Source organism: Oncorhynchus tshawytscha, unplaced genomic scaffold, assembly GCF_018296145.1.
Source record: "Oncorhynchus tshawytscha isolate Ot180627B unplaced genomic scaffold, Otsh_v2.0 Un_scaffold_7322_pilon_pilon, whole genome shotgun sequence".
Classification (NCBI taxonomy): Eukaryota; Metazoa; Chordata; class Actinopteri; order Salmoniformes; family Salmonidae; genus Oncorhynchus; species Oncorhynchus tshawytscha.
This window is the reverse complement of record NW_024609773.1, coordinates 132,406-148,253: the sequence shown is the minus strand read 5'-3', so window position 1 is coordinate 148,253 and position 15,848 is coordinate 132,406. Positions and strand designations below refer to the sequence as shown.

At 42.7% G+C, this 15,848-nt stretch overlaps 1 protein-coding gene across 1 annotated transcript in view; it reads right to left on the bottom strand.

The window, feature by feature from the left end:
- uacab (uveal autoantigen with coiled-coil domains and ankyrin repeats b) overlaps positions 1–15,848 on the bottom strand; it is a 78,800-nt gene that overhangs the window by 15,265 nt on the left and 47,687 nt on the right. The window contains 5 exon segments of the mRNA XM_042317867.1: positions 106–287; positions 7,808–7,914; positions 8,057–8,127; positions 10,725–10,782; positions 13,970–14,034. Of these exon segments, the coding sequence (XP_042173801.1) occupies positions 106–287; positions 7,808–7,914; positions 8,057–8,127; positions 10,725–10,782; positions 13,970–14,034 (483 nt within the window).

Here is a 15,848-nt window from a genome sequence, read left to right as displayed (position 1 = left end):
AACACATGGCCTTTTGTCCACAGGGCAGCCCTCACACAGGGTGAACAACACATCTACAGGAGTACCTAGGGCATAGGTCAAATTGGGACACAGCCGTGCTCTGACCTTTGGTGACGTTGTCGAGGTAGGTCTTGAAAAGGCTGACCAGCTCCTGGTTCTTGCTGAGGCGGGCGTAGTGGAAACAGTCGTGGCCAAAGCTGTCCACGGCCGTCACGTCGGCGCCGCTCTTCAGAAGGACCTCCACCGCGTCCTTACAGCCATACTCACAGCCCAGGGTCAGAGCGGTCCTGGACACACACACACAGAGATATGAATAATTCAATTGCCTCCATAATGAAATGTATTGAAGAGTAGGCTACAAAGCAAAGTCTATAGAGGCCAGACAGATGCATCACTGACACATCAATACACACCGTAAGTGAACCCCATCAATACACACCGTAAGTGAACCCCATCAATACACACTGTAAGTGAACCCCATCAATACACACCGTAAGTGAACCCCATCAATACACACCGTAAGTGAACCCCATCAATACACACTGTAAGTGAACCCCATCAATACACACTGTAAGTGAACCCCATCAATACACACTGTAAGTGAACCCCATCAATACACACTGAACCCCATCAATACACACTAAATGAACCCCATCAATACACACTAAGTGAACCCCATCAATACACACTGTAAGTGAACCCCATCAAGTGAACCCCATCAATACACACTGTAAGTGAACCCCATCAATACACACTGTAAGTGAACCCCATCAATACACACTAAGTGAACCCCATCAATACACACTAAGTGAACCCCATCAATACACACTAAGTGAACCCCATCAATACACACTAACTGAACCCCATCAATACACACTAACTGAACCCCATCAATACACACTGTAAGTGAACCCCATCAATACACACTGTAAGTGAACCCCATCAATACACACTGTAACTGAACCCCATCAATACACACTGTAACTGAACCCCATCAATACACACTAACTGAACCCCATCAATACACACTGTAAGTGAACCCCATCAATACACACTGAACCCCCATCAATACACACTGTAAGTGAACCCCATCAATACACACTGTAAGTGAACCCCATCAATACACACTGTAAGTGAACCCCATCAATACACAACCCCCCATCAATACACACTGTAAGTGAACCCCATCAATACACACTGTAAGTGAACCCCATCAATACACACTGTAACTGAACCCCATCAATACACACTAAGTGAACCCCATCAATACACACTGTAAGTGAACCCCATCAATACACACTGTAAGTGAACCCCATCAATACACACTGTAAGTGAACCCCATCAATACACACTGTAAGTGAACCCCATCAATACACACTGTAAGTGAACCCCATCAATACACACTGTAAGTGAACCCCATCAATACACACTGTAAGTGAACCCCATCAATACACACTGTAACTGAACCCCATCAATACACACTGTAAGTGAACCCCATCAATACACACTCAATACACACTGTAACACTGTAAGTGAACCCCATCAATACAATAACCCCATCAATACACTGTAACTGAACCCCATCAATACACACTGTAAGTGAACCCCATCAATACACACTGTAAGTGAACCCCATCAATACCATCCCCATCAATACACACTGTAATAACCCCATCAATACACACTGTAAGTGAACCCCATCAATACACACTGTAAGTGAACCCCATCAATACACACTGAACTGAACTGAACCCCCCATCAATACACACTGTAAGTGAACCCCATCAATACACACTGTAAGTGAACCCCATCAATACACACTGTAACTGAACCCCATCAATACACACTGTAAGTGAACCCCATCAATACACTGTAACTGAACCCCATCAATACACACTAACTGAACCCCATCAATACACACTAACTGAACCCCATCAATACACACTGTAAGTGAACCCCATCAATACACACTGTAAGTGAACCCCATCAATACACACTGAGTGAACCCCATCAATACACACTAAGTGAACCCCATCAATACACACTGTAAGTGAACCCCATCAATACACACTCAATAACTGTAACTGACCCCATCAATACACACTGTAACTGAACCCCATCAATACACACTGTAACTGAACCCCATCAATACACACTGTAAGTGAACCCCATCAATACACACTGTAAGTGAACCCCATCAATACACACTGTAAGTGAACCCCATCAATACACACTGTAACTGAACCCCATCAATACACACTGTAACTGAACCCCATCAATACACACTCAATACACACTGTAAGTGAACCCCATCAATACACACTGTAAGTGAACCCCATCAATACATCACACACTGTAAGTGAACCCCATCAATACACACTGCACGTAAGAACCCCATCAATACACACTGTAAGTGAACCCCATCAATACACACTGTGAACCCCATCAATACACACTGTAACTGAACCCCATCAATACACACTGTAACTGAACCCCATCAATACAACCCCACAATACACACTGTGAACCCCAATACATCAATACACAATACACACTAAGTGAACCCCATCAATACACACTGTAACTGAACCCCATCAATACACACTGTAACTGAACCCCATCAATACACACTGTAACTGAACCCCATCAATACACACTGTAAGTGAACCCCATCAATACACACTGTAAGTGAACCCCATCAATACACACTGTAACTGAACCCCATCAATACACACTGTAAGTGAACCCCATCAATACACACTGTAAGTGAACCCCATCAATACACACTAACTGAACCCCATCAATACACACTGTAACTGAACCCCATCAATACACACTGTAAACCCCATCAATACACACTACTGAACCCCATCAATACAAGTGAACCCCATCAATACACACTGTAAGTGAACCCCATCAATACACACTGTAAGTGAACCCCATCAATACACACTGTGAACCCCATCAATACACACTGTAAGTGAACCCCATCAATACACACTAAGTGAACCCCATCAATACACACTGTGAACCCCATCAATACACACTGTGAACCCCATCAATGAACCCCATCAATACACACTGTAACTGAACCCCATCAATACACACTGTGAACCCCATCAATACAACCCCCATCAATACACACTAACACACTGTAAGTGAACCCCATCAATACACACTGTAATACACACTGTGAACCCCATCAATACACACTGTAACTGAACCCCATCAATACACACTGTAACTGAACCCCATCAATACACACTAACACTGAACCCCATCAATACACACTGTAACTGAACCCCATCAATACACACTAAGTGAACCCCATCAATACACACTAAGTGAACCCCATCAATACACACTGTAAGTGAACCCCATCAATACACACTGTAAGTGAACCCCATCAATACACACTGTAAGTGAACCCCATCAATACACACTGTAAGTGAACCCCATCAATACACACTGTAAGTGAACCCCATCAATACACACTGTAACTGAACCCCATCAATACACACTGTAACTGAACCCCATCAATACACACTGTAACTGAACCCCATCAATACACACTGTAAGTGAACCCCATCAATACACACTGTAAGTGAACCCCATCAATACACACTGTAACTGAACCCCATCAATACAACTGAACCCCACAATACACACTAAGTGAACCCCAATACAATAACCCCATCAATACACACTGTAAGTGAACCCCATCAATACACACTGTGAACCCCATGAACCCCATCAATACACACTGTAACTGAACCCCATCAATACACACTGTGAACCCCATCAATACACACTGTAACTGAACCCCATCAATACACACTGTAACTGAACCCCATCAATACACACTAAGTGAACCCCATCAATACACACTAAGTGAACCCCATCAATACACAAGTGAACCCCATCAATACACACTGTGAAACCCCATCAATACACACTGTAAGTGAACCCCATCAATACACACTGTAACTGAACCCCATCAATACACACAATACACTACATGTAAGTGAACCCCATCAATACACACTGAACCCCATCAATACACACTGCCCCATCAATACACACTGTAACTGAACCCCATCAATACACACTGTAACTGAACCCCATCAATACAATACCCCATCAATACACACTGTAACTGAACCCCATCAATACACACTGTAACCCCATCAATACACACTGAACCCCCATCAATACACACTGTAACTGAACCCCATCAATACACACTAACCCCCATCAATACACACTAAGTGAACCCCATCAATACACACTAAGTGAACCCCATCAATACACACTGTATGAACCCCATCAATACACTGTAAGTGAACCCCATCAATACACACTAAGTGAACCCCATCAATACACACTAAGTGAACCCCATCAATACACACTAAGTGAACCCCATCAATACACACAAGTGAACCCCATCAATACACACTGAACCCCCATCAATACACACTGTAAGTGAACCCCATCAATACACACTGTAAGTGAACCCCATCAATACACACCCCATCAATACACACTGAACCCCATCAATACACACTGTAACTGAACCCCATCAATACACACTGTAACTGAACCCCATCAATACACACACAACTGAACCCCATCAATACACACTGAACCCCATCAATACACACTAAGTGAACCCCATCAATACACACTAAGTGAACCCCATCAATACACACTGTAACCCCATCAATACACACTGAACCCCATCAATACACACTGTAAGTGAACCCCATCAATACACACTGTAAGTGAACCCCAATACACACTCAACCCCATCAATACACACTGTAACTGAACCCCATCAATACACACTGTAAGTGAACCCCATCAATACACACTGTAAGTGAACCCCATCAATACACACTGTAAGTGAACCCCATCAATACACACTGTAAGTGAACCCCATCAATACACACTAAGTGAACCCCATCAATACACACTGTGAACCCCATCAATACACACAATACACACTGTGAAACCCCATCAATACACACTGTAAGTGAACCCCATCAATACACACTGAACCCCATCAATACACACTGTAAGTGAACCCCATCAATACACACTGTAAGTGAACCCCATCAATACACACTGTAACTGAACCCCATCAATACACACTGTAAGTGAACCCCATCAATACACACTCAACCCCATCAATACACACTGTGAACCCCATGAACCCCATCAATACACACTGTGAACCCCATCAATACACACTGAACCCCATCAATACACACTACACTAGTGAACCCCATCAATACACACCCCATCAATACACACTAACTGAACCCCATCTGAACCCCATCAATACACACTAAGTGAACCCCATCAATACACTGTATACACTAAGTGAACCCCATCAATACACACTGTAACTGAACCCCATCAATACACACTGTAAGTGAACCCCATCAATACACACTGAACCCCATCAATACACACTGTAAGTGAACCCCATCAATACACACTGTAAGTGAACCCCATCAATACACACTGTAAGTGAACCCCATCAATACATACAAGTGAACCCCATCAATACACACTAAGTGAACCCCATCAATACACACTGTAAGTGAACCCCATCAATACACACTGTAAGTGAACCCCATCAATACACACTGTAAGTGAACCCCATCAATACACACTGAACCCCATCAATACACACTGAACCCCATCAATACACACTGTAAGTGAACCCCATCAATACACACTGTAAGTGAACCCCATCAATACACAATACACACTGTAAGTGAACCCCATCAATACACACTGTAATACACACTGAACCCCATCAATACACACTGAACCCCATCAACTGAACCCCATCAATACACACACACTGTAACTGAACCCCATCAATACACACTAAGTGAACCCATCAATACACACTAAGTGAACCCCATCAATACACACTAAGTGAACCCCATCAATACACACTAAGTGAACCCCATCAATACACACTAAGTGAACCCCATCAATGAACACTAAGTGAACCCCATCAATGAACACTAAGTGAACCCCATCAATACACACTGTAAGTGAACCCCATCAATACACACTGTAAGTGAACCCCATCAATACACACTGTAAGTGAACCCCATCAATACACACTGTAACTGAACCCCATCAATACACACACTAACCCCATGAACCCCATCAATACACACACTAACTGAACCCCATCAATACACACAACCCCATCAATACACACTAACTGAACCCCATCAATACACACTACCCCATCAATAACTGAACCCCATCAATACACACACTAACTGAACCCCATCAATACACACCCCATCAATAACACTGAACCCCATCAATACACTACCCCATCAATAACACTAAGAACCCCATCAATACACACTAACTGAACCCCATCAATACACACTAACTGAACCCCATCAATACACACTGTAACTGAACCCCATCAATACACACACTAACTGAACCCCATCAATACACACACTAACTGAACCCCATCAATACACACTAACTGAACCCCATCAATACACACTAACTGAACCCCATCAATACACACTCAATGAACCCCATCAATACACACTAACTGAACCCCATCAATACACACTGTAACTGAACCCCATCAATACACACTACACACTAAGTGAACCCCATCAATACACACTGTAAGTGAACCCCATCAATACACACTGTAAGTGAACCCCATCAATACACACCCCATGTAAGTGAACCCCATCAATACACACTGTAAGTGAACCCCATCAATACACCCCACAATACACACTAAGTGAACCCCATCAATACACACTGTAAGTGAACCCCATCAATACATCAATACACACTGTAAGTGAACCCCATCAATACATACTGTAAGTGAACCCCATCAATACACACTGTAAGTGAACCCCATCAATACACACTGTAAGTGAACCCCATCAATACACACTGTAAGTGAACCCCATCAATACACACTGTAAGTGAACCCCATCAATACACACTGTAAGTGAACCCCATCAATACACACTGTAAGTGAACCCCATCAATACACACTGTAAGTGAACCCCATCAATACACACTGTAAGTGAACCCCATCAATACACACTGTAAGTGAACCCCATCAATACACACTGTAAGTGAACCCCATCAATACACACTGTAAGTGAACCCCATCAATACACACTGTAAGTGAACCCCATCAATACACACTGTAAGTGAACCCCATCAATACACACTGTAAGTGAACCCCATCAATACACACTGTGAACCCCATCAATACACACTGTAAGTGAACCCCATCAATACACACTCAATACACACTGTGAACCCCATCAATACACACTGTAATACACACACTGAACCCCATCAATACACACTGTAAGTGAACCCCATCAATACATACTGTAAGTGAACCCCATCAATACACACTGTAAGTGAACCCCATCAATACACACTGTAAGTGAACCCCATCAATACACACTGTAACTGAACCCCATCAATACACACACTAACTGAACCCCATCAATACACACTAACTGAACCCCATCAATACACACTAAGTGAACCCCATCAATACACTGTAACTGAACCCCATCAATACACACTGTAAGTGAACCCCATCAATACACACTGTAAGTGAACCCCATCAATACACACTGTAAGTGAACCCCATCAATACACACTGTAAGTGAACCCCATCAATACACACTGTACGTGAATAACAAGTGAAGCTTTGAATACATTTCATTTAGTAGCTAGCTGTGATGCTTTGTGGACCCTGGGTGGACCAGCTTACTTGTTCTGTTTGTCACGGATGGCGATGTCGGCCCCTCGCTCCAACAGCAGCCGGCAGATGTGTGGATGGCACATCTGGGTAGCCAGCACCAGAGGAGTCCGCCCATCCTGCAGTACACACACACACACAGACAGACAGAGAACAGAGCTAGTGATTCACGGCTGTGATGATTATCTCATTACTACAGTAGTCCGTTAAGGATAAATGTAGAGCAGCATAGGTGTGAATGAATTGGACAACAATACTCACAAAATCACTTGCGTTTACAGAGGCCCCGCTGTCACACAGTAGTTTGACGCTAGAAGAGCAGCCTGCCATCACTTGGACACACAAATAAACCATTATTTCACGTCATCAAGCAAACGGACAGCAGTGCCTTCATCATTCCAGGTTCTTGCCATTAAAATGATGAACACAGAGCTCAGTACGGGACTGGTATAGTAATGAGCACAGAGCTCAGTACGGGACTGGTATAGTAATGAGCACAGAGCTCAGTACGGGACTGGTATAGTAATGAGCACAGAGCTCAGTACGGGACTGGTATAGTAATGAACACAGAGCTCAGTACGGGACTGGTATAGTAATGAACACAGAGCTCAGTACGGGACTGGTATAGTAATGAGCACAGAGCTCAGTACGGGACTGGTATAGTGATGAGCACAGAGCTCAGTACGGGACTGGTATAGTAATGAACACAGAGCTCAGTACGGGACAGGTATAGTAATGAACACAGAGCTCAGTACGGGACTGGTATAGTAATGAGCACAGAGCTCAGTACGGGACAGGTATAGTAATGAGCACAGAGCTCAGTACGGGACAGGTATAGTAATGAGAAATGAATCCTGTGCAGCAGGCATTCACCCTGGCACGTTTACATCTCGCATGCAGAGGTACGGTAAGGATAAACATGTGTGCAACAGGTGAATCTATATGTGATTCCAATGTACTGGAGGTTGTTGTTGTACAGCACTACAAAGAGACAGAATGGGGTGTTGGTGTTCATATTTGCCTTAAATGACTTTGCTCAGCTCATATTGAGCTCCTGTAGTATTGACAGGTCACTTCTATCAGAGTAAATAATCTCTTCAAGCATCGGAAGTGGAGAACATTCAAGAAAATCTGATCATATTACTGAAGAGCAGACGTGTTAATCTATCGTGTTCCTATCAATCTACCATGCTCCTATCAATCTATCAGGAACATATCATGTTCCTATCAATCTACCAGGAACCTATCATGCTCCTATCAATCTACCATGCTCCTATCAATCTACCATGCTCCTATCAATCTATCAGGAACCTATCATGTTCCTATCAATCTACCATGCTCCTATCAATCTATCAGGAACCTATCATGTTCCTATCAATCTACCATGCTCCTATCAATCTATCAGGAACCTATCATGTTCCTATCAATCTACCATGCTCCTATCATGTTCCTATCAATCTACCATGCTCCTACCAATCTATCAGAAACCTATCATATTCCTATCAATCTACCATGCTCCTATCAATCTATCAGAAACCTATCATGTTCCTATCAATCTACCATGCTCCTATCAATCTATCAGGAACCTATCAATCTATCAGAAACCTATCGTGTTCCTATCAATCTACCATGCTCCTATCAATCTATCATGAACCTATCATGGTCCTATCATGGTCCTATCAATCTACCGTGTTCCTATCAACATATCATCCCCATACTGTTTTATTTATTTACAATCCATGACCATCCGATCAGGTTAATCTGCATCATCATGATCCCATCAGGTTCCTATCAACCTATCAGATCCTATCAATCTATCAGTTCCTATCAACCTATCAAGATCCTATCAATCTATCAGGATGATATCATTCCATCATGTTCCTATCAACCTATCGGGATTATATCATTCTATCATGTTCCTATCAATCTATCAGGATGATATCACTCCATCATGTTCCTATCATTCTATCAATGTTCCTATCATTCTACAATGTTCCTATCATTCTATCATGTTCCTATCAATATATCAGAATCCTATCATGGTCCTATCATTCCATCATGTTCCTATCATTCCATCATGTTCCTATCATTCTACAATGTTCCTATCATTCTATCATTTTCCTATCAATATATCAGAATCCTATCATGCTCCTATCATTCCATCATGTTCCTATCGTTCTATCAGGATACTATCATTCTATCATTTTCCTATCAAAATATCATTTTCCTATCATGTTCCTATCATTCCACCATGTTCCTATCATTCCACCATGTTCCTATCATTCCACCATGTTCCTATCATTCCACCATGTTCCTATCATTCCATCATGTTCCTATCATTCCACCATGTTCCCATCATTCCAGCATGTTCCTATCATTCCATCATGTTCCTATCATTCCATCATGCTCCTATCATTCCATCATGCTCCTATCATTCCATCATGCTCCTATCATTCCATCATGCTCCTATCATTCCACCATGTTCCCATCATTCCACCATGTTCCCATCATTCCACCATGTTCCCATCATTCCACCATGTTCCCATCATTCCACCATGTTCCCATCATTCCACCATGTTCCCATCATTCCACCATGTTCCCATCATTCCATTATGTTCCTATCATTCTACCATGTTCCTATCATTCTATCAATCTATCATATTCCTATCAATCTATCAGGAACCTATCAATCTATCAAGAATCTGTCATAATAGTATGTGAAGTGAATGTGTAATACTGTGTAATACTGCATTGGGTCATCAATCGTCAATTCGAAGCACATCTATGTACCGACTCTGGTGTGTACATCTGTCAGCCAGTGTTCATTAGGATCTCTTGGGCAGCTCATTACACCAGATTAGAGAAAGTAGAGAAGTAAAAGGCATCTACTGTAATGACAGAGGAGAGGAGGATCCAAACGGTTTCTCACCAGCGTCGTGTAGAGCGGTCCTTCCCTGCAAGTCCACATTCCCCACAGGACAGTTGTGCTGCAAAACCACACAAATAATCCTCAAATGTAATACGCCTCTTAAAAACCTGAGCCACTCACCCTGACAAAACTCTTCTTACATTTCTGCTTGCATCTCTCAAAAGAACACTCTGTGGGAGCAATCCATTAGGTCTATTAATATACAACAGGATGGCAACATTCAGGGGAGAAATGTTTTGGTATAGCTTTGCTATACAACGAGTCGTTTCAATCCCGTCCGAGTCCCGACTTTGAGGATGGCATCAAAGTGACAGAATCTTCCTGGCATCTGCATCTCCAATTGGATGGGTCTCTGCAGCAGGGTCACGTAAGGCTATCAACATAGTGTTCACTGTGATATCATCTCACACAGACAGAGACAGTCAGTCAGACAGAGGCTGATAATAATGCTGTAGCATTGACAGCCAAGAGAGCTGTTTAAGGCTCAATGCCAACAGCAGGCCTTTAAGGTCTCCTAGCTCAGGCCTTCTCAGGGCCCACTAGAAAAACCCTGCTCTCTCTAGCAACAAGGTCCCAAAACGAGTAGCCAGGTCAGATAACAGCTACGGGAGGGGTTGGGGGCATGGAATTCTACACCTCTAGTGGGGGTCGGGGGGCAAGTAGGATTTTCCCCTCGGCCCGGGAGTTGGGTTGCTATGTCAAGCGCGATGACGGCATGGTTTGCGAGAGGGCAGCCTTGTCAACACGACCAACACCCTCGCTGGTAAGCTGCCATTCCTTTCAGGGGGGGCGGCACTTAATGTGACCGGTGGCTTGTTTGAACACGGGGCCTTATTGTAAACACATAAATTAATAGCAACTCAACAGACTGCTACTGTTGCCCTATCAGGGGCTACTGTTGCCATATCAGGGGCTATGCCAAACAAAAACAGCGTTCTTCAACAACCATTCAGCCTACAATCGCACAATTTAGTCACTGTAAACAGATCAAATATATTTCAAACATGTTTCAATATCACTGCAGCTGATGTCTGGCGAGTAAAACCAACAAAATGTTATTCCTCAAAGAACTGAGAGTGAAGTATTGGTAATGCACCTTGAACATTATGGACCGGTTTCCAAGACATGGACAGTTCACCACATGGCCAAAAGTATGTGGACACCTGCTCATCAAACATCTCATTCCAAAATCATGGGCATTAATATGGTGTTTTGCTGCGCTAACAGCCTCCACTCTTCTGGGAAGGCTTTCCACTAGATGTTGGAACATTGCTGTGGGCATCGGTTCCATTCAGCCACAATAGCATTAGTGAGGTCGGGCACAGATTTTGGGCGATTAGGACTGGCTCACAGTCAGCATTCCAATTCATCCCAAAGGTGTTTGATGGGGTTGAGGTCAGGGCTCTGTGCAGGCCAGTAAAGTTATTCCACACCGATCGAGTAAACATTTCTGTATGGACCTTACTTGTACACAGGGGCATTATCATGCTGAAACTTCCCAAAATGTTGCCACAAAGTTGGAAGCACAGAGTTGGAAGCACAGAGTTATCTAGAATGTCTTTGTATGCTGTAGCGTTAAGATTTCCCTTCACTGGAACTAAGGGGACTAGCCCAAACCATGAATAACAGTCCCAGAACATTATTTATCCTCCACCCTCTCCACCAGTTGTCACTATGCATTCAGGCAGGTAGCGTTCTCTCTTGGCATCCACCAAACCTAGATTATGTCCGCCGGACTGACAGATGGTGAAGCGTGATTCATCACTCCAGAGAACGTGTTTCCACTGCTCCAGAGTCCAATGGCGGCGAGCTTTACACCACCCCAGCTGACGCTTGGCATTGCGCGTGGTGATCTTAGGCTTGTGTGCGGCTGCTCGGCCATGGAAACCCATTTCATGAAGTTCCCGAAAAACAGTTATTGTGCCGACATTGCTTCCAGAGGCAGCTTGGAACTTGGTAGGGAGTCCGAGGACAGGTGATTTTTAGGCGATGTGTGCTTCAGCACTCGACAGTCCTTCTGTGAGCTTGTGTTGCCTACCACTTCGCAGCTGAGCTGTTGTTGATCTTAGATTTTTCCACTTCACAATAACAGCAGTTACAGTTGACCAAGGCAGCTCTAGCAAAGCAGAAATATGATAAACTAACTTGTGGAAAGGTGGCATCCTATGACGAAACCACGATGAAATTCAAACAGCTCAAAGAGCTCTTCGAATACGGGAAACTTTATTGCCAATGTTTGTCTATGGAGATTGCATGACTACGCACTCTATTTTATACACCTGTCAGCAACGGTGTGGCCGAAATAGCTGAATCCACTCATTTGTTTGAAAGGGTGTCCACATACTTTTGGTAATTTTGGTATTTTAGTCCCGGACTATATTTTTTATTTATTTATTCCACCTTTATTTAAGCAGGTAGGCTAGTTGAGAACACCTTTATTTAACCAGGTAGGCTAGTTGAGAACACCTTTATTTAACCAGGTAGGCTAGTTGAGAACACCTTTATTTAACCAGGTAGGCTAGTTGAGAACACCTTTATTTAACCAGGTAGGCTAGTTGAGAACACCTTTATTTAACCAGGTAGGCTAGTTGAGAACACCTTTATTTAACCAGGTAGGCTAGTTGAGAACACCTTTATTTAACCAGGTAGGCTAGTTGAGAACACCTTTATTTAACCAGGTAGGCTAGTTGAGAACAAGTTCTCATTTACAATTGTGACCTGGCCAAGATAAAGCAAAGCAGTTCGACACATACAACGACACAGAGTTACACATGGAGTAAAACAAACATACAGTCAATAATACAGTATAAACAAGTCTATATACGATGTGAGCAAATGAGGTGAGAAGGGAGGTAAAGGCAAAAAAAGGCCATGGTGGCAAAGTAAATACAATATAGCAAGTAAAACACTGGAATGGTAGTTTTGCAATGGAAGAATGTGCATAGTAGAAATAAAAATAATGGGGTGCAAAGGAGCAAAATAAATAAATAAATTAAATACAGTAGGGAAAGAGGTAGTTGTTTGGGCTAAATAATAGGTGGGCTATGTACAGGTGCAGTAATCTGTGAGCTGCTCTGACAGTTGGTGCTTAAAATTAATTATTTAATCTGAAACCACCCCTGACACCTGGCAACTAAGCCCCAAAAGTACGTTGCGGCACATTTCGGTCAGATATCCGTTTCATGATGCACAGATAACACAGGTAAGTTAATGTGAATGGAGGCCGTTGTTTTAAGTGACTGTACCTGCAATAGCTTCTGCACACAAAGCGACTGGCCATTTCTGGAAGCTAGATGAAGGGCGTTTTTACCTGCAAGAAAACAACTCAGGAGATCAGAAATACACAAAATCAATATCTTCCATAATCTACACTGAACTAAAATATAAACGCAACATGTCATGTGTTGGTCCCATGTTTCATGAGCTGAAATAAAACATCCCAGAAATGTTCCATACGCACAAAAATCTTATTTCTCTCAAATGATTTGCACAAATCTGTTTACATCCCTCTTAGTGATCATTTCTCCTTTGCCAAGATAATCCAGCCACCTGGCAGATGTGGCATATCAAGAAGCTGATTAAACAGCATGATCATTACACAGGTGTACCTTGTGCTGGGGACAATAAAGGGCCACTAACATGTGCAGTTGTGTCACACAATGCCACAGATGTCTCATGTTTTGAGGGAGTGTACAATTAGCATGCTGACTGCAGGAATGTCCACCAGAACAGTTGCCAGATAATTGACATCGTTTTAGATAAATATGCAGTATGTCCAACCGGCCTCACAACCGCAGACCACGTGTATGGCATTGTGTGGGCCAGCGGTTTGCTTATATCAACATTGTGAACAGAGTGCCCCATGATGGCAGTGGGGTTATGGTATGGACAGGCATTAAACTACAGACAATGAACACAATTGCATTGTATCGATGGCAATTTGAAAGGACAAAAATACCATGATGAGATCCTGAGGCCCATTCTATTGTCAGATATCTGTCACTAACAGTCAAGTGAAATCCATAGATTAGAGCCTAATTTATTTATTTAAATTGACTGATTTCCTCATATGAACTGTAACTCAGTAAAATCAATGAAATTGTTGCCTTTATATTTTTGTTCAGTATATTTGTGTTCTGGAAGAGGCTGTCTTAAATCGACACCCTTAGAAAGATTTCACCAAAGATGGGCTTGGTGGAAACGCTATCCTATGGACTGTTCTGTAGCGCACCATGCATAGGTGCTTGCAATGCCAGGGTTATGGGGGACCAGTACAAAAATGTATTCACTCACTACTGTAAGTCTCTCTGGATAAGAGCATCTGCTAAATGACTAACATGTAAGTCTCTCTGGATAAGAGTGTCTGCTAAATGACTAACATGTAAGTCTCTCTGGATAAGAGTATCTGCTAAATGACTAACATGTAAGTCTCTCTGGATAAGAGCGTCTGCTAAATGACTAACATGTAAGTCTCTCTGGATAAGAGTGTCTGGACTAACATGTAAGTCTCTCTGGATAAGAGCATCTGCTAAATGACTAACATGTAAGTCTCTCTGGATAAGAGTGTCTGCTAAATGACTAACATGTAAGTCTCTGGATAAGAGTCTGCTAAATGACTAACATGTAAGTCTCTCTGGATAAGAGTGTCTGCTAAATGACTAACATGTAAGTCTCTCTGGATAAGAGCATCTGCTAAATGACTAACATGTAGTCTCTGGAGTCTCTCTGGATAAGAGCATCTGCTAAATGACTAACATGTAAGTCTCTCTGGATAAGAGCGTCTGCTAAATGACTAACATGTGAGTCTCTGGAAAGAGCGTCTGCTATGACTAACATGTAAGTCTCTCTGGATAAGAGCATCTTTATTTAAACTAAATGACTAACATGTAAGTCTCTGGATAAGAGCGTCTGCTAAATGACTAACATGTAAGTCTCTCTGGATAAGAGTGTCTGCTAAATGACTAACATGTAAGTCTCTCTGGATAAGAGCGTCTGCTAAATGACTAACATGTAAGTCTCTCTGGATAAGAGCGTCTGCTAAATGACTAACATGTAAGTCTCTCTGGATAAGAGCGTCTGCTAAATGACTAACATGTAAGTCTCTCTGGATAAGAGTGTCTGCTA